General features: G+C 38.3%; 1 protein-coding gene across 2 annotated transcripts; it reads right to left on the bottom strand.

The window, feature by feature from the left end:
- Window positions 1-9,265: 9,265 nt before the first annotated feature.
- Window positions 9,266-24,420, bottom strand: TFAP2A (transcription factor AP-2 alpha). 2 transcript variants are annotated; one of them, XM_075828436.1, is made up of 7 exons: window positions 24,326-24,420; window positions 20,763-21,197; window positions 17,608-17,659; window positions 15,123-15,354; window positions 13,270-13,388; window positions 11,681-11,822; window positions 9,266-10,622 (listed from the first exon to the last, which is right to left on the bottom strand). In XM_075828436.1, exons 1-7 carry the CDS (start codon window positions 24,374-24,376, stop codon window positions 10,334-10,336), a joined length of 1,320 nt encoding a protein of 439 aa, XP_075684551.1. In that variant the 5' UTR covers window positions 24,377-24,420; the 3' UTR covers window positions 9,266-10,333. The 2 variants fall into 2 exon arrangements, with proteins under 2 accessions (XP_075684551.1, XP_075684550.1); XM_075828435.1 differs by lacking the exon at window positions 24,326-24,420 and adding an exon at window positions 21,978-22,406.
- Between the last annotated feature and the right edge of the window lie 762 nt (window positions 24,421-25,182).

Here is a 25,182-nt window from a genome sequence, read left to right as displayed (position 1 = left end):
GCAATAATGTATGCATGTGTCACAACTGATGCCACCAGACACAAAACTAACCCCATAGGCAACTATGGGATCAGTTATGTCATCAGTTTCTCTTCAGCGATTTTTTACTTCGCTGAAGGGAAATAGACTGGAGGGCCGCACATATGTGAACGAGTCCATACCGAAAAAGTGTCCTGCTTGAAAGAGTGTTGCATGCTATGGTTCTTCAGGTGGGACTATAATGGTGGGTTCACATATATCAGTTGCTTTCGGACACAGTGGTTTTTAGCTGAACCAGACACAACTGATGAAATTTTGTGCTCCGGTCCGGCATCCATAGCCAAGCTATAGCTGGACAGAAAAACACTGCATGCAATGTTTTTCTGTCCGGCGAAGGTTAACATCCAACATTAAAACATATGCAGATGTTGCCAGAAACGATCGCATAGGAAAGCATGGAATCAGTTTCCCTCTGGAATTTCTGTACCACACTGGAGGGAATTTGTCCAATATACCCAGAAAGCAGGATTTTGTACAAGTGGAAGAAACATATATTCCCTCTCCTGATATAAATGAACACACTAAGGCCCAGTTCACACTTTGAATTTTAATGGAGGTTTTTGTGAGGCCAAAACTAGGAATGAATCTAACACATCTAATTGTACTTATTCTCCATGTAGGCCCCACTCCTGCTTTCAGAAAAATACACACGGCCAGGGCACGGCCAGACGTGGCGGAGGTTTTCCGCTGCAAATGTTGGTGCAGATTTGTTGCATAATTGGCCCGAATCTGCAGAAACATTTGCAGCAGAAAAATTCTGCCACGTCTCAACGTGGCCTACAACAGCAGAGGGGCCATGCAAGCAAGGAGGCCCACTGAAAAAAATATGAAATTATAGTGCTTCCTACTGTCTAATAGATCACATGTAAAGGCATGGCCACACGTGGCGGAATTCTTCCGCAACTGTCCGCATCAATGCCTCGCAAATCTGCCCAAAATGGGCAATAAATTGATGCGTATTAGCCGCTGCGTATTGAGGTGAAAGTACTTCCCTTCTCTCTATCAGTGCAGGATAGAGAGAAGGGACAGCACTTTCCCTAGTGAAAGTAAACAAATTTCATACTTACCGGCCGTTGTCTTGGTGACGCGTCCCTCTTTCAGCATCCAGCCCGACCTCCCTGGATGACGCGGTAGTCCATGTGACCGCTGCAGCCTGTGATTGGCTGCAGCCGTCACTTGGACTGAAACGTCATCCCGGGAGGCCGGACTGGAGGAAGAAGCAGGAAGTTCTCGGTAAGTATGAACTTCTATTTCTTTTTACAGGTTGCTGTATATTGTGATCGGAAGTCACTGTCCAGGGTGCTGAAACAGTTACTGCCGATCGCTTAAAGAGGCTCTGTCACCAGATTTTGCAACCCCTATCTCCTATTGCAGCAGATCGGCGCTGCAATGTAGATAAGAGTAAAGTTTTTTGTTTTTTTTTAAACGAGCATTTTTGGCCAAGTTATGACCATTTTTATATTTATGCAAATGAGGCTTTCTAAAGTACAACTGGGCGTGTTTAAAGTAAAAGTACAACTGGGCGTGTATTATGTGCGTACATCTGGGCGTTTTTACTTCTTTTACTAGCTGGGCGTTGTGAATGGGAGTGTATGATGCTGACCAATCAGCATCATCCACTTCTCTTCGTTAACACCCAGCTTCTGGCAGTGCACAGACACAGCGTGTTCTCGAGAGATCACGCTGTGACGTCACTTCCTGCCCCAGGTCCTGCATCGTGTCGGACGAGCGAGGACACATCGGCACCAGAGGCTACATTTGATTCTGCAGCAGCATCGGCGTTTGCAGGTAAGTCGATGTAGCTACTTACCTGCAAACGCTGATGCTGCTGCAGAATCAACTGTAGCCTCTGGTGCCGATGTGTCCTCGCTCGTCCGACACGATGCAGGACCTGGGGCAGGAAGTGAGTGACGTCACAGCGTGATCTCTCAAGAACACGCTGTGTTTGTGCACTGCCAGAAGCTGGGTGTTAACGAAGAGAAGTGGATGATGCTGATTCGTCAGCATCATACACTCCCATTCCTAACGCCCAGCTAGTAAAAGAAGTAAAAACGCCCAGATGTACGCACATAATACATGCCCAGTTGTACTTTTACTTTAAACACGCCCAGTTGTATTTTAGAAAGCCTCATTTGCATAAATGTAAAAATGGTCATAACTTGGCCAAAAATGCTCGTTTAAAAAAAACAAAAAACGTTACTGTAATCTACATTGCAGCGCCGATCTGCTGCAATAGCAGATAGGGGTTGCAAAATCTGGTGACAGAGCCTCTTTAACTCTTTCAGCACCCTGGACAGTGACTATTTACTGACGTCGCCTAGCAACGCTCCCGTAATTATGGGTGCACACACGTAGTCACCCGTAATTACGGGAGCCCCATTGACTTCCTCAGTCTGGCTGTAGACCTAGAAATACATAGGTCCAGCCAGAATGAAAAAATGTCAAGTTAAAAAACCAATACGCTCCGCAGCACACATAACATCTACATTACATCTGCGGACTCCATTGTGGAACTTAGAATCTACATTGAAGTCAATGGAGAAATTCCGCAATGAGTCCGCAAACAGTCCGCCACACGTCCGCAACAACCATTGTATGCTGCGGACACCAAATTCCGCACCGCAGCCTATGCTCCACAGCGGAATTGTCCGCAACGTGCAAATGAACCCAACCACAAAGCTGTGGAAGGCAATGGAGAAACGGGTCCGCTGCAGATTTCCGCTGCGGAGTGTCCGCAGCGGAATTCCAGAGCAATTCCGCTACGTGTGGCCATGCCCTAAAGGACTATGCTCATTCTCAGGCTGGATTCACACGAGCGTGTGCGTTTTGCGCACGCAAAAATGCGGTGTTTTGCGTGCGCAAAAGGCACTTAACAGCTCCGTGTGTCAGCCCCGTATGATGCGCGGCTGCGTGATTTTCGCGCAGCCACCATCATTATGACACTCCATTTGGATGTTGGTAAACAGAAAAGCACGTGGTGCTTTTCTGTCTTCATTCATAGTTTTACAGCTGTTGCGTGAATCACACGCGTCCCACGGAAGTGCTTCCGTGTGGTGCGCGTGATTTTCACGCACCCATTGACTTCAATGGGTGCGTGATGCATGAAATACGCCCAAAGAACGGACATGTCGTGACTTTATCGCAGCTGACTCACGCTGCGTAAAAATCACGCAACTGTCTGCACTGCCCCATAGACTAATATAGGTCCGTGCGATGCGCGTGAAAATCACGCGCGTTGCACGGACGTATATCCCGTTCGTCTGAATAAGCCCTCACAATTACCACTTACACCAATGAGGGATTGAATGGAGAGCCATGAATGTGGTAGTCTACGACTAGCACCACACTTTTATCGAATTGGCAAAGTCTTTATACTGTTCTTGCCCAGTGGCCCTCTGTTGTTAGTGTCGCCCCTGTGATTTTCTCAGTTTTTTAATATGTCACCAGTTGACTTTGATGGTAAAAATAAAACTGATCATGACTGATACTGAAGCATACAGGTACAAAAGACATTAGTGTAGACAGCCATAACAAACAATAAAAAAGACATGCGTAAGTGTGAACCTAACCTTAAAAACAAGGTCTAAACAATTGATGCAGCACTGTCTAAACAGGTGTGTTGTTAATAATAAATAAAAAAATATATATAGTGGAATAATAATAATATTAATATAATCAATTTTTATGGGCTAAAGAGTGATCCAAAAATACATCAGTTTGTTTTCATTCAGTCAGGGTTTTTTTTCTCACCAATTGAAAAAACAAATGCCAACTCATTTTATGCCATATTATGTGTATCAATACATGGGTAGAATCAAACCTTCTATTTGTTAGTATTTGTCACATGCAGATTTTATTCAGTTTCATGTATGTTGACCAACTTATGCCCTATTTATCATTGCACTGCACTGGTATTACAGACTGTACCTGCATGCACAACAGTTAGGGCGGGTTCACACATAGCGGAATTTCACTTAAATTCCGCTGCGGACACTCCGCAGCGTTAATCCGCAGCGGAGCCGTTTCTCCATTGACTTTCACTTTAATTTAGCAGTGTTCGTTTACACGATGCGTACAATTCCGCTGCGGAGCATAGGCTGCGGAGCGGAATTTGGTGTCCGCAGCATGCTCTGTCTGTTGCGGAGCAGTGGCGGACTGGTTGCGGACTCATGGCGGAATTTCTCCATTGACTTCAATGGAGAGTCAAAATTCCGCAATGAAGTCCGCAGATCTTATGTGTGCTGCGGAGCGTATTGTTTTTACTACCATGACATTTCTTCATTCTGGCTGGACCTATGTATTTCTAGGTCTACAGCCAGACTGAGGAAGTCAATGGGGCTCCCGTAATGACGGGAGCGTTGCTAGGAGACGTCTGTAAATAGTCACTGTCCAGGGTGCTGAAAGAGTTACGCGATCAGCAGTAACTGTTTCTGCACCCGGGACAGTGACTACCGATCTCAATATACATGTATCTGTAAAAAAAAATATAAGTTCATACTTACCGAGAACTCCCTGCGTCTGTCTCCAGTCCGGCCTCCCAGGATGACGTTTCAGTGTAAGTGACGGCTGCAGCCAATCACAGGCCAAGCACAGGCTGCAGCGGTCACATGGACTGGAGCGTCATCCAGGGAGGTCGGGCCGGATGCCGAAAGAGGGACGCGTCACCAAGACAACGGGCGGTAAGTATGAAATTCTTTGACTTTCACTAGGGAAAGTGCTGTCCCTTCTCTCTATCCTGCACTGAATAGGGAGAAGAGAAGCACTTTTCCTGCAGTCCGCAGCGGCCAGTCCGCATCAATTTTCTGCACATTTTGTGCAGATCCGCTGCAGAATCTGCAACGCAGATTCTGTGCGGCATTGATGCGGACAGTTGCGGAGGAATTCCGCCATGTGTGGTCATGCCCTTAAAGGCCAAAATCAACACACTGAGGTTTAGTTTATTTACTCAAGGTACATTGTCCTCCCCAATCAGTGCTATAAAGAAATGCATTGTTTTAATAAGAATTCCGAATTCACATGAAATTGTGGTAGACAATGTTATAATATAGCATATACTTTTATGTGAGGCTCCACAGACATTCCCGAGAGTAGGCTGAAGTAGAAACACACACAGATGTAGATCTGTCATGTGGGCTATCACTGTATTGAGGGACTTCCTTGTAACATTTGACTAGATCTTGCAATCTCCTTTGTATATATAGATAGATGATAGATAGATAGATAGATAGATAGATAGATAGATAGATAGATAGATAGATAGATAGATAGATAGATAGATAGATAGATAGATAGATAGATAGATAGATAGATAGATAGATATTTTTTATATATATATATATATATATATATATATATATATATATATATATATATATATATATATCTCTCTGTAGTGGAGTAGTACAGGAACACTACCAGAGGAAGCAATCTCCCAGGCTGATCACTTCTAGTACTAGACATCACGCTGCTTTGTACTTAAGTCTCTTCAATATTTACAACTTTGATTTCACCTTTGCAACATTTTTATAGTTAATGCCCTATTTCCTGGCTGCTCCATAAGGGGCACATTAAACCCACCCAGTGATCTCTCCAAAAAGCAGGTGCAGTGCCCTGTCACCCTGTCAAGATATACAACGTGTGTGTTGACTTTTATGAGGCTTGTATAAGCCCTGGATGTACATAACACTTCCAGGACATAGCCCTGAGTCTGACTTGGTGCTAAATGTGCAAGTCACTAGTGTGTCAGTGCAAAGATGAATTCAGCAAGCTACATCTTCTCATATGCAATACTTCCATACACCAAACCACTGTTATATATATCTCTATAAGGAGATTGTGCTGGATGTTTTTAATTAGGTTAGGCACAATCATGGGAGTAGGACAGGCCAAGAAACAATGGGGGCAGTGAAAAATGACCTGTGCTTTTTATCATCTTGCACCTGCAAATCCTTTAGAAAAATCTGCATTTGTTATTTATGTCTGAAATTCCCCATGTAGTAGGATCTATAACGATTGGAGCATGGTTTATATGCCAATATTACACACGCAATTCAGCACAAGACGTGAGGGAACTGCCAATAGCTGTGCAGCCCAGCAATGGATGGATGGATGGGATCTCTAACCGGCGAAAGCAGATGTTGGCTTCATGCAGACCTCTGAAGCTCCATTATTCTTTGGACACGTTAGGAAAGCATTAGTGATTGATAATGACACTAATTAACCCCTTCCCTCTCCACACACTGGAACCTACCACAGCCAGCAGGGCACTGCAAACTCTATACATACCCATATCCAGGTAAAGCAGATCACACATATAACTAACAACCAGGCACCAGGGACCAAGAAGCTCATAAAAGCCATGTATGTGTACTGGAATCACAATGAGCAACTCAGACTGACAATAATATACTATGACTATAGAAGCATGCGAGTATATCATTCATGAAGGAGACAATATATAATAATAATACTTCTATATGAATATCTAATAACAAGGACAATGTGCACCACACATACAATAAAACACAATACCTGATTTACACTTTATGGCTTAGTCAGTATAAAATGTACGTTACATTAGGGGCAGAGGAAGTCAATAGTTTAAAATATGAATATTTATACCAAAATGAATAAACTGTATTCAATTAACTAAAATTTCCCGTGCACTTCTGAACTGAAGTGGAATCGACTGTAATTGATTTATTTGAAACCAGAGGTTAAGGACTGAATTAGCTAAGTACAACTGGGTATTTCAAGCCACTGACTTCTCAAATGTCAAATCCCTTCTATTTTTAATATTATTTCAGCTGCGGGGCATTGCTATCCTGACGCTTGTTCCACCAGTTAAATCTCAAATTATATTAATATTCGATTCTTTTTTTATTTTTATTTTTTTGGGAACGTTGGGGTGGAAAGAAAAAGGGGGAGAAAAAGGTGAGTGACACATAAAAGTATAAAGCGGTACTTAAAAGAATACAAAGCGCTTCAGGCTAAATAACACAAATATTATCATTCCAGTTCTACCAATACCAAACTTTACACTATAAACAGTGAACCTTATGATGATAGATAGATAGATAGATAGATAGATAGATAGATAGATAGATAGATAGATAGATAGATAGATAGATAGATAGATAGATAGATAGATAGATAGATAGATAGATAGATAGATAGATAGATACCTGATAGGAGTTTGAATATATATATATATATATATATATATATATACACTAAGCATTCACATATATATATATATATATATATACATATATATATACATATATATATACATATATATATACATATATATATATATATACATATATATATACATATATATACATATACATATATATATATATATATATATATATATATATATATATATATATATATATATATATATATATATATATATATATACACACACATGTTGCTGTTTATTCGCTACACACTTCTGCACTGGCTAACTATTTCCAAATGCCTATGAGAATGACTAGTGTTTGATAAGATTGCTTTGCTTTAGCAATGAGTATTTATGTGTAGCAGCAGCAGAAAGAGCAGCCGTGTATTGCAGTCTATGAAAGCTATTGTGCCCGAGGTGAAGATCCCACACACAATCTGAGATGCAGCCAAGAACAGCCCTGATAAACAATGCTTCACTTCACCTGCTGCAATACACTGCTTTTCATTTATGTCAGGGCTATGGGCTCTAAGGCTTCCTCCTTCCATACATCTACTCCAAAGCTGGCCAGGAGATACATATATAAATATCCAGCTCTCTATCCATCCTGGGAGGAGAGAAGACAATGGCAGCTAAGCAATTTCTTGATCCACATTCAATTTGGATTTAAATATGTAGCATTGTTATTATAAACTGGCTGCCTGATGCAAATAGAATTTGCAGTGCTAGTCCCTTCAGCCTGGCAAGATTGATTTTCCAGTGCCTTCCATAAGTAGATTACCCGAGCAAAATGAAACATCTTGTGCTTTATCTAATGTGTTGCTTCAACAGCTCAAGCAAACGTCAAACAGCATGAGGAAATGTTAATTCTTCTGGCCCTGTTATTGTAAACAACTCACATAAACCTCCACAATGAAGGGGAGAGGAGAAGGAGCCCAAATCACTGGCAAATTCTGCTATTTCGTTTGCATTTCAAGCAGCATTGACCTTATCTTTGAACACACTTGTTAATCTGCACCATTCAATTGCTCATATTATTTTAATATTGGGAACAGAAATGAGGGAGTCTCCCGTTACAGATCATTCCTTACATAGATACAAATAAGTCACAACATGTGTAGTGCCATCAAACCACACAGCCCAAACCGATTATGTATCATGAATATAAGATCTCCATTGAATTCAAATCCCATCTTATCTCAGTTTCAAGAAGAGAAGGAATATTAACTCTTTCCATTAGCTTATATTGTACATTCCCCAAGCAATTATCATCTATGCCCCTAAGCATGATCAAAATACACCCACTCACATGATCTCTATGCTCCCCAGCTCCAAGGTCTGCTTATTTAAATAATACAAGGAGCAGCCATACATGAAGATAATGCTTCATCATTACTGCCCATTATTTAATAACTTTCATGCTGTTATTTTGTATTGGTTACGTTACTATTTCAATTTTTGCTACTATACAAACCCTTCTCCTGTCTTCAGCAATTATATATATATATATATATATATATATATATATATATATATATATATATATATATATATATATATATATATATATATATATATATATAATTAGGAATAGTAATAATAGTTCTGTTATTATGCAACAATAATATTAAAAATATATATATTTTTTATATATGTGTGTGTGTTTTTTAGGTGGTAATAATAATAATTATAATGATAATATTATTAATAATAGATACGGATATTTTTCTGTTGTTTTAGATAATAATGATGTTGTTGAACTCACTATAATCGTTATTATCAGTGTCTCGTTCTACTAGAAATATCAAAATGATTCCCTACACTGAGCTCAGAGTTGAAAGTAAGTTTTTATTATACTTGAGGGAAACAATGGGTTCAGCTGCTTATTGCAGGGAGCAATTGTCAAGGGAGAGTTAAACTCAATTACTGTAACCATACTGAATAAAAAATACTGCCAAGGACAAAAATACGCCTGGGTAAAGACAGCCACTGAATAAAAGAATCGACATAAAGCGTATCAAATATTTATTCACCTGGTCAACAATAAAAACTTGAATACATTGCTAGAGGTGGGGGAACGGAATCACTATGTTCAGTGAGATCCTTGCTGCCCCATCACTTGTGCAGTCCTCTGTACACAATGGAACCCAATATACAGTATAGCACTTATGTATTGCTCTTCACACTATAGATAGACAGTTATCCCTCATTTACTCTTATAAATAAAACACTAGTGAATTAAACAATGTCCAAATATTGAGAATTCTCTTTGACTTTCAGGAAATGAAAAGACTTATTATAATACTAATCATATATAAAATCCATTTTATTTTTTATTTGTTCTGCTGCTTCATTGTCGTCTTAACATGCTACAACAGGGCTAAAAAGGAGGAATTCCATAGAAAGAAACCCAAAGTTCTGCTTTCTAAATAAGTACCAAGAATCACATGAACTAAAAGGGAAATTGAAAAACCCACTAAACAATAGGTAAACGAGATCACCAGATAAATTAAAAAAGAGTTTCTTTTAACAGACTCACCATATTTACAATCCCCATTAAATTACAGATAAATAAATATATACAGAAACACTGATTCCCTTATAGAGTGACCATGATCTGTGTCCAAACACAAAGTTCAACGTGTTGGCATTTACCTTTAAGAGGGGAAAGGTACAACCTGAAGACACGACATGGAACTGCAATGTTTTGTGCTCAAGTTTATTTACAATACTGATAATGTCATCCGCAGCCTTTGTTACTAGGGCTACAATCTCAACTGAAGAAGCATCAGCGTAAGGGAAGGTGGTGATCAGTTCGATGACTCTCATATATATAGATATATATTTAACAAGAAATTGTTTCTTAAAAAAAAAAAGTTTTCTTACAAAATGTCCAAACACAAAAGACAAAACTTTTCCTGGCTCCAATTCCTGTTCCATCAATAATCCAAACGAGACAATAAAACGAATGGACAACGTTTCGGTGGCTGAGCAGAAGCCTTCCTTTTCCGGGGTAGGGATGGCAATAGGTCTTCTTCTCTTTGCCCCAGTGGGCAGGAGGCCAACACATAAGGATGGTCAGGGGGTATAAATGATATGGGGGATGGGTCACTTCCTGTGCTTTTCATCTTTGTCACCCCCTTTGCTGTTGTCTGTGTGGCTATTTGGGTTGTTATTATTGAGGTACATTTTGTCCATTGCTTTCAGTGCCTCAGTGAGATAATTCTGTAGGGCAGTGATGGCTGCACATACTGCTGGACTGCCAAATCCATGAGAGATGAGGTTGAAGTGTGTCAGGCAGCTTTGGATACCTGGCTCTAGAATTGGAGATGGTCTAGAGTTACCCAAGGGGGATCTGTCCTGTGACAATAAATCTGTGAATTCTTTACATATCTGCCTGCAAGGCAATACAACAGAGGTTAGCTTCCCTTCATATTATACTGTTTTACTGTGTACAACACAGTCATGATGAATTCACTGCAGACATGGAAGCACCTTCAGAGAATTTATGGTATGCAATGAGTTAATAAGCATGATCAAGCATGGGAGACTAGACTTGCCACGTGATAGCAATTTCCATTGTGGATAACACATTTGATTTAATCCATTCAAGTCTGTAAACCCCACAAGCACCATAACTAAACACATCTTCCATTCATTTCCTGGTGTAACCCGAAAAGTCCCTGGGAGAATGAGTAACCTTATGACACATACAGCGAATATGGGGATGTTACTAAAGGCTTCCTGGGGCACCAGTGGTCCATAAGAAATGCAGAACACATGTACAATGCAGACCCCTATAGATTCCTTTATTTGTTAATTATAGAGACGTTCTGCATTTCATAAAATATTTTACACAGAAGCAAAACTACAGCTTGAAGTCTCATCATGCTTTCCAGCTACAGCCACAAAAAGTCAAAGGAGCTCCAATGCTGAGGGCTATTTTATTGCAGGTGAATTGACAACAGTGGAAATAAGTACACCCTATGAAAATGGATTGCAAGCTCCTCAGTCCAGAAAGCTGTACCAGGTACATTATGATTATCTGTAAACTACTTATTGGTGGTCTATTATTGCAATACATTACATTGATAAGCATACTAGACTATAGCTGTATACATAAGGCTGTCCTTTTCCATCTCATTTCCGGTTAATTAGATAAGTATTTCAATGAGGTCCTTAATTCTTTTCATGTTGGTAGCAATTTACTTCTAGCAAATTATTAACTCGGGATACTGCAAAATGTTCATTACATTGTTTTTAGTTTAGGTCAAAGGTGGGTAAACTTGGGAACTCCAGCTGTTGCTGATGCTGGGGGTTAGAAATTTGGGGAAATAGAATTTACCAACCATAAACTTTAGTTCATAGGCAGGTACACTAACTTCTTTACAACTGCAAGTTTCATGACATCTGGTTAGTCGAGGTTGTGTATTTACACATATACAAATCACTTACTTTGTGGCTAGTAACATATTTTTCCTGGTCACTTGCTCATTGGGGTCTGAGTGTTGTCTGTTGACATATTCGGCCACTGCTTTGGCAGGAAATTCTGTTTCACAGACATAACCAAAATCTCTGGCTAGATGGACAGCTTCACCTAGAGGGATGCAGGAAATAGAATAAATTAGGCAGATCCATTTCATAAGTAACAAATTACAATAATAATAATAATAGGGAGTGAAATAGTGTGTGTGGGGGGAGAAACTTACTACAGTGTTTATAGTGTTCTTCAATGTGAAATGCTACAAGTCACACTCCCGCTATGATAACCTTCATACTAATTTGTAGTAACTTTAGTAGTCCTAATTGTAAGCTATGTTGAGAGATGGACTGTTCCTTTAAGTTGAGAATATTTGAACCGTAAATCTGAAATTATCTGATTGAATAATTGCTATAAATATCACTCCCTACTCTAAACATAAAAGACTGTTTTATATATATAACAGGCTACAAATAAGGCTTTGCCATATGAGCTGACAATCCAGATCTACTCTGCTGTCATTCTTAACAGAAGGAATATTCACATTATTGACTCAATTGTGAGTGTCTCTAGTTTACAATGCTCTTATTTTCTATATCCTGGACGATTAGCTGAGAGATTCGGGGTCAGTGCACCGAGTCTGTCTGTTCTGTTGATTTTCAGATCTTTGGTTTTAATTTCCTGAAGCAGTTGGATTTTACTGCAGGGTTTCCTGCTATTAGCTGCACTCCGGAAGAACGCATGCGCCAATTAGCGCTTCAAAGAGCTTCTTTCCACAAAGATCGAGCAGATCTTCCACAATACAGTACTAGCCATCATCATCATCATCATCATCACAAAGTGCCTCCTCATGACGACAGCTTGTCGACCACTATGTATACATTCTATAATCATTTATACTTTTTATTTTAATTTTTATGTATATATATATATATATATAAAGAGAGGGAGATATCTCTCCCTCTATGTATGTACGTATATATATATATGTATATATATATATATATATATATATATATATATATATATATATATATATATATATATATATATATATATATATATATATATATATATATATATATATATATGTATATAAATTCATAAACGCTGTCGCGACTTTTGCACGGCTGATTCAAATCTGATGAGATGGATGAATTTAGCCCAGCACAGTTTTTACACCAAATGTGCAGCAGTGATTCTATAATGCATGCAAGTATATTAGTGGGGATGAAGGGGGGGGGGGCACAGTTCCTTGGATTAGAAGGTAAGGCATAAATGAGAAGCAGCAGTGAGTCCCTTAGATCCACGCAGTATAATGTTGCCCTCTGGCATAGGTCATGTAATTCAGGAAGTCCTGGTCAGGCACTTCTCCAATGCAGATGGCAGACCAGCTTAAATGATTTACTGCATTGTTTTGAGTGGAAAGAACTTTGGGTTTAGGTATTTTACTATTATCATATTGAAATGGCATTCTCTTAATTCTTCTAAGAGCACAAAATGGAGACAATCAAGAACGATTAGTATTTTTTTACTACTGCTCGAGAAACATCAGGCTACTTACCCTCCACTAAGGATGTGAGCAATGTGACATTAGCAGCTTTACGCCTCCCAGCTGGAAGGTTTAATCCTATTTTATCTAATTTTTCTCTCAGTGATCGGCCGCCATTTTTTGATTTTGCCCTGTGAAGAATGTAACAATTATTACATAAATATAGCAAACAATACTAATATAAATGATCATATAAAACACAATGTAATAAATAATATGATAAAGGAATCTTTATTTGAATATGGGTTGACAGTTTTTGACCTGTTGTGGAATATATGTTATATTTTAGTGACAATATTCCACAAATTTTTATATGTAAAATACATCCACATCACTATCTCTGTCTTAGGAGGGCTTCTCCCCAACCCTTCAACACAGAAAACTTTCAGATAGGTTGCAAAATGCAAAAGCACAATCTAATTGGTGTGCTGGGAAGAGGAATGTGTTGACATGGCTGCAGACCAAGATCATCATTGCTCAAAAAAGTGACCTATTCTGACCCAGGGAAATGAAGACTCCTTACATTCTCATTCATGTAATTTACAGAAACACATGAATGGTCTCATAGTTATGGGGTGTAGACTCAGAACATGGTATTAGGCTCAGTGTCTAGGACATCTCGAAAGGGCATCAGAAGAATCAAATTACTTCTGTACTTCTGTATTTCAAGGAAAAGAAAACCATAGACTTATACATCGTTAGACTTGAGGATACAAGAAATAAGGGTGATGAAGGTTGCTATATCTATAATGTAAGGGGAATGGGGCTGGTGTGTAGGGACAAACATGAAGTATACATAGGACACATGCCCCCTCTGATAGTAACCAGGAGTCAGTCAGTGTTTATGACTTGCAGCTAATCAAAAATCTAATTACATCCAAATCAGCTCTGTCCATAAGCATTAAATGGCATAACTGTGAATCTATAGTGTAATTACCAGTGATGGAATGATGAGCTATAACCAACCATTTACCATAAAGTTCAGGAATGCAAAATAGTAACTTCATTTCCCCTTTAATGCTATTTTCCATTGTGCAAACCTGGAATCTGCCAATTAGAACTGACAACTGACAAGCGTGTCTTATATTTATTAAATATTGAAATACAATTAATATTACATATAATGAATTCAATTAAAAAAACCTTCACCAATTAATCGCACATTCATTTCCTTACCAGCAGTATATGAACAATGGTTGCTTGACACATATTATACATGATAGATACAATATTATCAGAGGGTCTTTCATGACATTAAGAAGTATTTCTATTTGAAGTCTATTTTCTTCCATATAACAATTCTGGCTTGTCAATAATTGTGGCATTAGGGGATGCAATGTATATGGGACATTTAGTGAATGGGCTAGGGAAGCAAATATTTTTATAACCTGTTCCATGAATTGTTTTTCTCTCCATGTCCCCTGCTATATCTCACCCCACATGTTCTCCCCCACCATGTCCTTACATGCTCAGCCAGATGCAATGTGACACTGAATGAACCTGCAAGCCCTTATGGTAAACACGATGACCATAGCACAGCCTGGACTGACTGAGGAGGCTATTATGTAGCTACCTGGAGATGAGCCTGAGCATGCAGGCAGCTCACAGAAGTCAACCTCAAAAGGTATTGCTGCCTTTATGCAAAAAGTTATATAGTGTTTTCAGTGATTGCATGTGGAGTCTAAAGTTTTTTATGTCACCTTGCATATGGACTGGTCAGTAATAACACTTACCCCTAATAACACAGACCCCTTTACCGTTTACCCATCACCCACTGACATTCTGATCATTTAACCCTCTGATATCCCAGAATGATGATCATCCATGCTATAAATAAAGTCTCAGTGAATATAAAAGTGTCTCACCTCCTGAGCACTCCACCCAGTAGAGAAGCATTGAGGCACTCGGGCGGGGACAACCTTCTCTGTACTTCTGCCACTGTCACCTTGTACTTTGATGTTGAGCTTAGAAGAGACAGTCGTCCAGGAACTGAGCAGAAAACTTCATTCGGATTCACTACTCCACCGAAGAGATTGTCTTTGTTGAGAGAGAGGGACGATACTGCATGGTTATTGTGTTTAGACAATGAGACAGGCCCTGAAAAGAGAATAATGACAATGATGCCAGGAAACTAAAAGGCCTGGGCTCAAACACGCATGGGTTCTGGGGGCATCTCTACAATGTAGTATCTTATATAAATTATAAGCACAGATACTAGTACCACTCATGTGCATTATAATCATAGTCACTATTAAAGGACCACTAATCCTAAAGTAGAAGTGCTAATACTGGGGATATATGAAATAAAGTAATAATCGTGGGGGCATCATTGTTTTCTGGACTGTCCATCAATAAGAAGTAACAGCCTTCTTAATGGTTGTTTACAGGGAACAATAAATTGCATTCAATTCCACAAATGGAGAAATTTATTTTATGGTGTCCCTATTAACTAAGATTATTAAATGGGGTTTTACACCATTTAGGACATTACTACTAGATTACTGCAGATGTAAAGTCACCATGGTCACACGATTGATATGATACATATGATCAAATGAATGGAAGGGGATATACTTAAAGATGTAGCCCATACAGCAGTGCTCAGGGTTAACTAACTTGGCAGTGATGAGGGTTAATACCGCAGGCAGACAGATAGAGAGAGAAGCAGAGAGGAGCATAAGCGCCACAGTGAGGCAGAAAGTGGCAGTCCTGATGCACATTGTCTATGAGGGAAAGCCTGTCTGATTTAATTACCGATTAAAGTTAGATAGTTCCCTAGTATAATACACCCCACACAACCTCAACCAACCCACCGGGTTACTGCATTTTGAGTCTATATTATGATTCTTCACTTGCATACATATTCATGCATCTATCACAGCACTTGACAATGCAGGTAAAATATTCCCTATTCTGTATATACAGCATACAATCTGTGGCAAAACAAAATATCCTTCACTACTTTATGGATTGCTTTCCTAAATCCATTAAATATAGGCCCAGGAATTAACATTGTGGAAATTACAATTATTTGAACTTCAGTTAAATCTATATATTTTTTTTGCTAACGTGTGTATATATAATATGCATTTTATATATTATACAACATGATATTAATCTAGATAAATAATCCAAGATTATATTCCCATTCTCACTTCTTTCTACATTATATCCATCTTTCTACATTATTCAAGATTACACACGCAATTTACACTGTGTTCATAGCAATTATCTAGATTTGAATCCATAATTCTGATGTATTTTAGGACAAGGCTAAAAAAAAAAAGTCAAACACACAGTCATTACAATGTAAATGTGCACGTAGATAATAACAGCCAGCACTTCAGTCCTCCAAAACAAATGCAATAAATACATGAATCGTTTCCATAATTCTGTGTATACCCTAGAACTGAATGCATTATGGCCAGACACAGTGCACCCTGTTATTATGACGGCAGCTCTAATCATGTGGGTATGGATGGCCTGTGCATTTCATTTGTTGGGGAGAGTCAGACGTATGGGGGCTCTGGATAGATCACTTGTGACATTAATAGCTCTGGGGAGGCTAATAGAGACAATAGGAGCTAAACGAACTCTTGAGATTACTAATAGAAGAGCCAATTATCATGTTGACTTGGAAAGAGCAACTCAGCTAGATCAACTTACACTGGAGGAAGAAATAAGAGTGGGACAAAAAAACCTGAAGACGTTTGGTTTCCTGCTAGAAATGTAATGTGTTTACTTAATAAAGTAATTCTATTTTCTTGGGCGAAATATGCTTCATTCATCAGAAAACCTATACCCAGTCATAGCCTTTTATAACATTTATTCTAAAATTATTGTGATAGATAGATAGATAGATAGATAGATAGATAGATAGATAGATAGATAGATAGATAGATAGAGAGAGAGAGAGAGAGAGAGAGAGAGAGAGAGATAGATAGATAGATAGATAGATAGATAGATAGATCAGATGTTGCAGAGTTGAATTTACCATTGAACTGTTACTTTTATGCATCAAATAAATTCCTATGAATAAAACACAGATAAAAAAAATACATCTTGATATGCCAAATACTAAATCAGCTCTGCATAGTTGACGAATACAGCTCTGCTACATCTGTATATACTACATACTATCGTATACAGCCAAGAGCAATAGCAAGCATGCAATAACCACATGTGTAAGTAAAGAGTAAATATTAAACACATATTCCTCAACAGAGAAGCACATACTTAAATATATCAGTCACACAAGCTAGGAATACTTGAGGATGAAGCTTGGCAGTTTTGAGCATGGAAAGAAAAGCCTGTAGAGACTTGTAAGGAATGCACAAGAAAATCGCCTACCTTTCTTAATTACAGTCTGATCTGGGATGTTGATACCTGGGTCTTCTACGTGCTGCAACACAAAATACACAAATGTTTTAATGCACTGTCATAACAAGACCAGGGGAAAAGCTCAGGTTCTATGTCAGAAAGGAGTTATCACCAGGCACAACAATTGCAAAACACTGCTGTGACAGGAAAATTATGTGAATACATTTAATAATACAAAGTAAAATAATAGATGATAGATAGATAGATAGATAGATAGATAGATAGATAGATAGATAGATAGATAGATAGATAGATAGATAGATAGATAGATAGATAGATAGATAGATAGATAGATAGATAGATAGATAGATAGATAGATAGATGAGTTTTGTCAATTTGGTCATTTGGCAGAGCAGAGTTTATTTATATATTTATATACCATGATATCACAATATATGTTGTTTTTCATGACTGTTATTACCATTAACATCGGGGCACAAAAATGCAAACTAAATACAAGCTCGATATTATGAACTCAGCTCTGCTACTATTCTCTATAGCCATACATGTTAATAATAACATACCGTAACTGTTTTAGATGGCACTATCTGAAATATATATATATATATATATATATATATATATATATATATATATATATATATATATATATATATATATATATATATATATATATATATATATATATAAATATATGTGTGTGTGTGTGTGTGTGTGTGTGTGTGTGTGTGTGTGTGTGTGTGTGTGTGTGTGTGTGTGTGTGTGTGTGTGTGCTTAATTCACTAAAGCTAAACCAGCCCTCATATTCTTAATGAAAGCGGAAATATGCTTCCAACCGATGCAAGATTAGGAGAGATCAACAGAAATGGCTGTGGAACCGTAAAATGTGGCGTTCCTAATGTATAAAGAGTTGAGTGATCAGGCTCCCTGGCAGCACTGGCATATTTGCTCCACACAACCCCCATATATTAATTTGATTTGTAAATATTGTGTGTTACACAACCTCCCATATATTCATTTGATTTGTAAATATTGTGTTACACAACCCCTCATATATTCATTTGTAAATATTGTGTGTAACACAACCCCCCCATATATTAATTTGATTTGTAAATATTGTGTTACACCAACCCCCATATATGCATCAGTAAATATAGTGTTACACAACCCCGCATAAATTCATTTCATTTGTAAATATTGTGTGTGTCTTAAATACATCATATAAAATCTAAACATAGGGATAGTGACAATGGCAGTGTTCGCCTTGGCTGTGGTTCTGACCCACAAGATTCGGCAAATACTTGAGTTCTCCCCATTATTCGTTAGTCATCGTCCAGCAATAATGGTGATGATAACATTTTCCATTCGATGGTGGATTTATGCTCCTGTTAATTGTGCCTGATCTCAATGATTCCGGGTGGATGGGACTGCGTTGCTTTATTGCGACTTTTATTATACTCAATGCTCTCATTTGTAACTTGCCTAAAGTGCTCCTGCATTTAAGTAGAATTAAATAGAGAAATGTTCAGAAATGACTACTACACATTTAACTATGTGGGGAAATATGATCCCTTTATGCTAGATGACTCAAGGCATGGACTAGCGGGCTGATAGACCATTTTCAAAATTATTGACATTAGCTGATACCCTAAATGAACCTTCATTTAACTTGTACCAATCTGATACAGGCATAGTTTTACTGTATGAATTTGATTATGATTGTGTACTGGATTTATTTACAGTTGTAGCCATTTATAGTTATTAACACTGAGCAAATAATAACGAAAACAACTTCAGCCTAAATAAAAGCCCAGGTCTATTGAGGTGTGACATTAGTGTACAATACTATATACACATGGATTAATTCATTGGAACAATTGTAAGAGTAATAGAAAATGGAATACAAAGATTTGTATAGTTCTAGCAATCCCATATCTATCTATCTATCTATCTATCTATCTATCTATCTATCTATCTATCTATCTATCTATCTATCTATCTATCTATCTATCTATCTGTCTGTCTGTCTGTCTGTCTGTCTGTCTGTCTGTCTGTCTGTCTGTCTGTCTGTCTGTCTGTCTGTCTATCTATCTATCTATCTATCTATCTCATCTATCTATCTATCTATCTATCTATCTTTATCCATCTCATATATCATATATATCTTTATCTTAATGCATGAATTTCAGCATTGTACAGGCTAAATAAAAATGAATATGTATAAACATATAATACATATTAATAAGTATATATATATATATATATATATATATATATATATATATATATATATATATATATATATATATATATATATATATATATATATATATATATATATACATTTATACAACACACGCACACCCACACACACATATATTTATAAAGACATATAAATCTAAAAAGAGCACATTACTTATGATACAAATCCAACACAAAATACATCACAACTACACAACAAAGCATTTAAAGGGCATTCCGTCTTTCCAAAGTATCTACCCACCACCATAACCCTGCAACCTGAGACTGTAATCGTTAATCTGTCATCACTTATTTCACAGCAGTGTCTAATCCCAGATTTTTGGAAGTATTTTCTATAATGAGGAACGTCCTGCCGACAGATTATTATTATTATTATTATTATTATCAGTCTGCTTTTCTGCAACAAAATGCAAGAGGACGAATCAAGGGTAAAATTGGGTAGGAGTTTCCTCTTGTATTATATGATTAATGTCGGGTTTAATTGTAAACCATTTTATTGGTAACTATTAATAAGCAAACTGCAGAGAAATAGTTTATTGTTATTTGTAATTCAATAGTGGCTGAATCGGTGGACCTGATGGGGTCTCTTTAATGATATACTGAGAAGGAGAATTAGAATAGAGATCAGTTTCATTTGTTATGTCTTTGCAGCTGCAGGTATAGGGATGGATTGTATTAAATAGCTTCCTTAATTATAAAGGACAGATTATTTATTACAGAACACATCCATCCTAGGCAGAGCTTTCATTTTAGAACTGATTGCCTTCATTCACCATTTCAACTAGCTGCACAGCTGTACAGGAGGGTGTTTGCACTAGGATGACACATCTATTGAGGTCCATTGTGTACATAAGGGTAAGGGCTTGGTTATGAGTGGGTAGAAACATAAAACAAAGTCTTACCGAGACATCTTCTATTACATGAGGTATGGAGTGGATGGAGATATCGCCAATTCCTGAGCCTAGCCCATGAGGCCCATGTAGTAGCTCTTCGTGTCGCCTGTAATCCCTGCGTGGGTCCAGGCCGGACAGCTGATGTGGCAGTCCCCGATGTGTGTGCAATAGGCTGGTCTCCTGGCTTTGCCTCTGTCCTGGCCACCCTGGGTGCTGAGGTTGTGGTTGAGCATGGAGGGAATTGAGGCTATATGGATCATTAACGTGAGAATATGGATCTTGTGACTGTGAATATATGGGCTGGTATGGTGGAGGGAAATATGGAGGTTGAAAGTCAGTATTGGGGGTATGGGAAAGTGGGGGAGCACTGGCATAGGGGGACTGGCCCACTGTCCCCAGCTGGGGTAACCTGCCTGTCCCATTACTGGTACCGTCGTGACGATCCTACACAGAACAAAAACAGGACAATTAATATGACAAATAGACATAAAAAGGTACAATTGCTGGAACTTTTAATATCGTACAATATATCTATGCCCTATACATTTATTATTATATATAGTTAATTTATATTTACAACAAACGTCTGCCCTCAAAATATCTTAAACAAAAGCAAAATATAATTTAAGAATCAAATAAAGGCCTTGTAATAATATACTAATAATATTAATACTTACTGATTATTATCTGAGTGAACAAATATTTTTACTACTACTTCTAAAAATAATAATAATAATAATAATAATAATAATAATAATAATATTGCTGTAAGGGGTATTCTAACGTTTGCAAATCATAACATATAATAACCCATGACATATAATAAAAATAACAATACAGGAATTAAACAAAAATGGCATTTTCCCAATCGAGAAGCTATGTAAGGAAAGTATGCATTAAATAAAAGCACATGCCCCATGCAAGCATATGTTTACGTTTAACCGGGGACCGAGAGATTATATATATGCATGTTTTATAATATTAAGGAGTCATTTGATCAGGGAGAAAGCACAGGATGTATGAGATAAAATCACATGTCAGTAATAGCGGTAATACAAATCATAGGAGCTGCACAATGGAGGTTTGAATGCAGGACTAGACGGAATTGGATGGAACATCTAGTATATATATATATATATAAATATATATACAGCAACAAAAAATACAGCAACAAAAAAATGTTCAAATTGTAATAGTAAAACAACAATATTTCGGTAAACTCACCATAGCGGAAAAACTGTGCACTAACATGAGTGCTGCTACTGATACAAATCAATAGAGAAAAAGGAAAAATGCACAAGAGTGGAACCAGAAGAGCAGAGAGAAACTCGCCAGCCCTAGTATATCGCTACTAGAAAATCATAACGACGACGAAAATCGGGCGCCGACCAAAGACCATAATCCATCAGATCTGCGAACGATTCTTCATGTGAAGAAGGCAGAAATGGCAAATGCAAAGTTTCTCTGTATTATTGTCTCTTCGTTAATCCTTCGTGGACTTGTGTGTAAAGCTTCTGCTGGGTTTCCTATAAGAGATGCAGCCTGTTCCCATCCAAGCCCTAATAGCAGCAGATATTCATGACTATTAATATTACAGCAATACTTAATAAAGGAAGAATGGCTGGAAATCGAGCGTGAACCGAGGAAGCAACTCAAGGCAGAACCCTGTTCTAAATGACGTCCATTGAATGAAGAATCAGTGTATCTAATCAGAAGTGGAGGGGGAGGAAAAGAGGGAGAGACACCAGTGAGGGAGTGAGGGAAGGAGAGGGGAGGGGGGCTGGCGAATCACAGGATAGGGGGGACATTTTAAAGGTTGCAGGGCATGAAAAGTGAATGAGTGTGACAGGGAAGGAGGGATGGGGGGAATAAAGGGAATTGGCACCTGGGAATCCTGGGAATATCCTGGATAAGCCATGGGCAGCTCCGATGTCCTCCTCTTGCTGCTAGGAATGTTCTCAGTGCTCTCCAGCCCTTTGCTTTTCATGTCTGGATCCGAGGGGCCCGGATGATCTCTTGTCCTCTGAACCTGATCCATAGCCCGATGGGCTCCAACCACAACAACCACAGCTTCCACAGCACTCCAACAAATAGTCTCAGCAGGGCCAGTCAAGGCAGGCACATCCACAAGTCTTCCCTCAGTTTTTTATTATACTTTTCTTTTATTTAGTAGAGAAAGCTTCTTTTATGCTGAGGCATCCACGGCAGTGTTCAGATGAGGGTCTTAGACAAGGGGGGGCGACAGTCCTGCAGGAGGCAGCAGCAGTCCCGGGCTTGTGGCAGCATGCATGTCCCGGAAGGCGCCTGTGGAACTTTGTTCTTCTGCTGGAGACTTCTGGTTTCCTGTACTTCTCCAGTGCCGAAATCCTGGGAGCCCCTTGTGCAGATTTGCCCCCTTCCTCAGCGGTCAAGGTGCGCTAGTCCTGGTCATCGGTGGACAGTCCCGGTCCAGCACGGCTTGGCCCGGCTCTATAGCTGCCGACCTTCCGCCCGATCCTGACTCGAACTCCAACTCCAAACCAGTCCGACTGGCTTTGCAACTCCAGCAAACAACTCCTCCAAAATATGACATAGTCAACTCTATAGAGCTCTTAGCTGGCTGGGGTTAGAATAACAACAGTCATCCAGAGCCTGCATGTTCCTACACAGCTATGCACACCTAACAAAATACAGCTTTAATCTCCAAACTACAGCCTGTTCTCCACCATGGCTGCTGCTCTCCCGGCTCTACAAGCTGGCACATGCGGAGCCTCATGCCACCTTCACCCGGCATTATTACTGCTCTCCTAATCATTGCCGCAAAATCACAACTGTATACTCAAATCACCTTCATTATAGTGCATGGTGGACATCATAGCAAAATAAAATATAAATATAAATAAAATGTTAAAGGCAATCCTAAAAAAATAAAAATAAAAGTGAGCCTATATGTCTATCCCCACAACTGACCCAACCACTTGGGGAATCTTTACAAAAGTAGCACAGAGCCCTGCAAGTCATAACAAGACAATGATCCATGTGCCAGCATTGTGCCTTTGTACTCACACGTTTGTGTGCCTTTGTATGCACCACAACACCAGACATATGGTGAAACTCTCCACTTGTAATTTTATAATAGAACCCGCACAATTATTATTATTATTATTATTATTATTATTGTTATTATTGTTGTTGTTATATGATATAGAATGCAAATGTTCAATAGTAAAATATTATAAAATTATTTAGTTAACATTAAAAAAAAAACACACCATGGTATGTAATAACACTACAAAAACTGAAGGAATACTACTATGAATTATACACAATTAGAAATTATGAACTGCTTTTCTCATGTAGGCGCATTCGCTACAGTTTATTGCCAATAGTATAATGTAGTGTAGACAATTGCTGATAATAATGATGTACCTATATACATGTAATAGATCTTTATATGCACTGATGCAAACTGTATAGGGAGCTAGTTGGAAAGTCCATCATGCAGACAGTACATGAAACCCCAAGCTGTTTAGACCACTGCTGTGCACAGTGTACTTGTGTGTTATAGTAATGTTCAGAACACTACTCCTTACCTCACACTCTTCATATTTGATATTATCCGTTAGTTTCCACAGCATTTTCATGGGCTTTTTGGAAGAGGATTTCTTCTTCTTCCTTGTCCCCACAAAAGTCTAGAGCCCCTATGTGCTGTACAGAGAGAGTGAGCAATGCTGGTGCAATGCTTTGGTGCACTGAGATCTCCCTCTAATGGTGGAAAGTTTCCTTTATTTCCCTTGCTTCTAACCACCAAACCTAAATAGCTGATTAGCATATCAACGATGGTCAGATTGCTAGGTGACATGAGATCCTACACCCAAGGGCTCAGGTACTACAAGAGAACCTGAATTCTAATCTGAGCAAGCAATACATATATAGTGTGTATGTGTGTGTGGATATATATATATATATATATATATACACACACAATTTATAACAATCTATATGTTTATTTAACCCATTAAATGCAGTATGGATAATGAACAGGTGGATGTGAAGAATATATTTTTATAATTCCCAGAGTTCCTGCAGTGCAAAAAAGGAAAATAAAAAAAATATATATATATTCAAAGTGATAATCTCTTTTTACATGTCCTACTTGATATTCAACTTGGGTGTCTGAAGATCTTGGAAAACGTGTGAAATGAGAAAATTATGCAGCATCTAATGAGCAGTTCCATTTTGACGTTTTGCAGAATGGTTCATTTTAATGGGTAATTGTATTAGAGTGAGAGGAAGGCTGGTAAAATCAGCTGACAATAAGAAGGCGGCTTCTCAAATATGTATTTAATTCTTTCTGCTGGTCTAGATCTATTCTAATAGGACTACACTAATACTGTGTATACATTATACATGGTATTGTTGTGGCTGACATAGTCCACCCTTTAGTACA

The sequence above is a fragment of the Rhinoderma darwinii genome, chromosome 5 (assembly GCF_050947455.1).
Source record: "Rhinoderma darwinii isolate aRhiDar2 chromosome 5, aRhiDar2.hap1, whole genome shotgun sequence".
In the NCBI taxonomy this organism is placed as follows: Eukaryota; Metazoa; Chordata; class Amphibia; order Anura; family Rhinodermatidae; genus Rhinoderma; species Rhinoderma darwinii.
The sequence above is the reverse complement of the archived record's forward strand: the minus strand, read 5'-3'. Positions and strand labels throughout refer to the sequence as shown.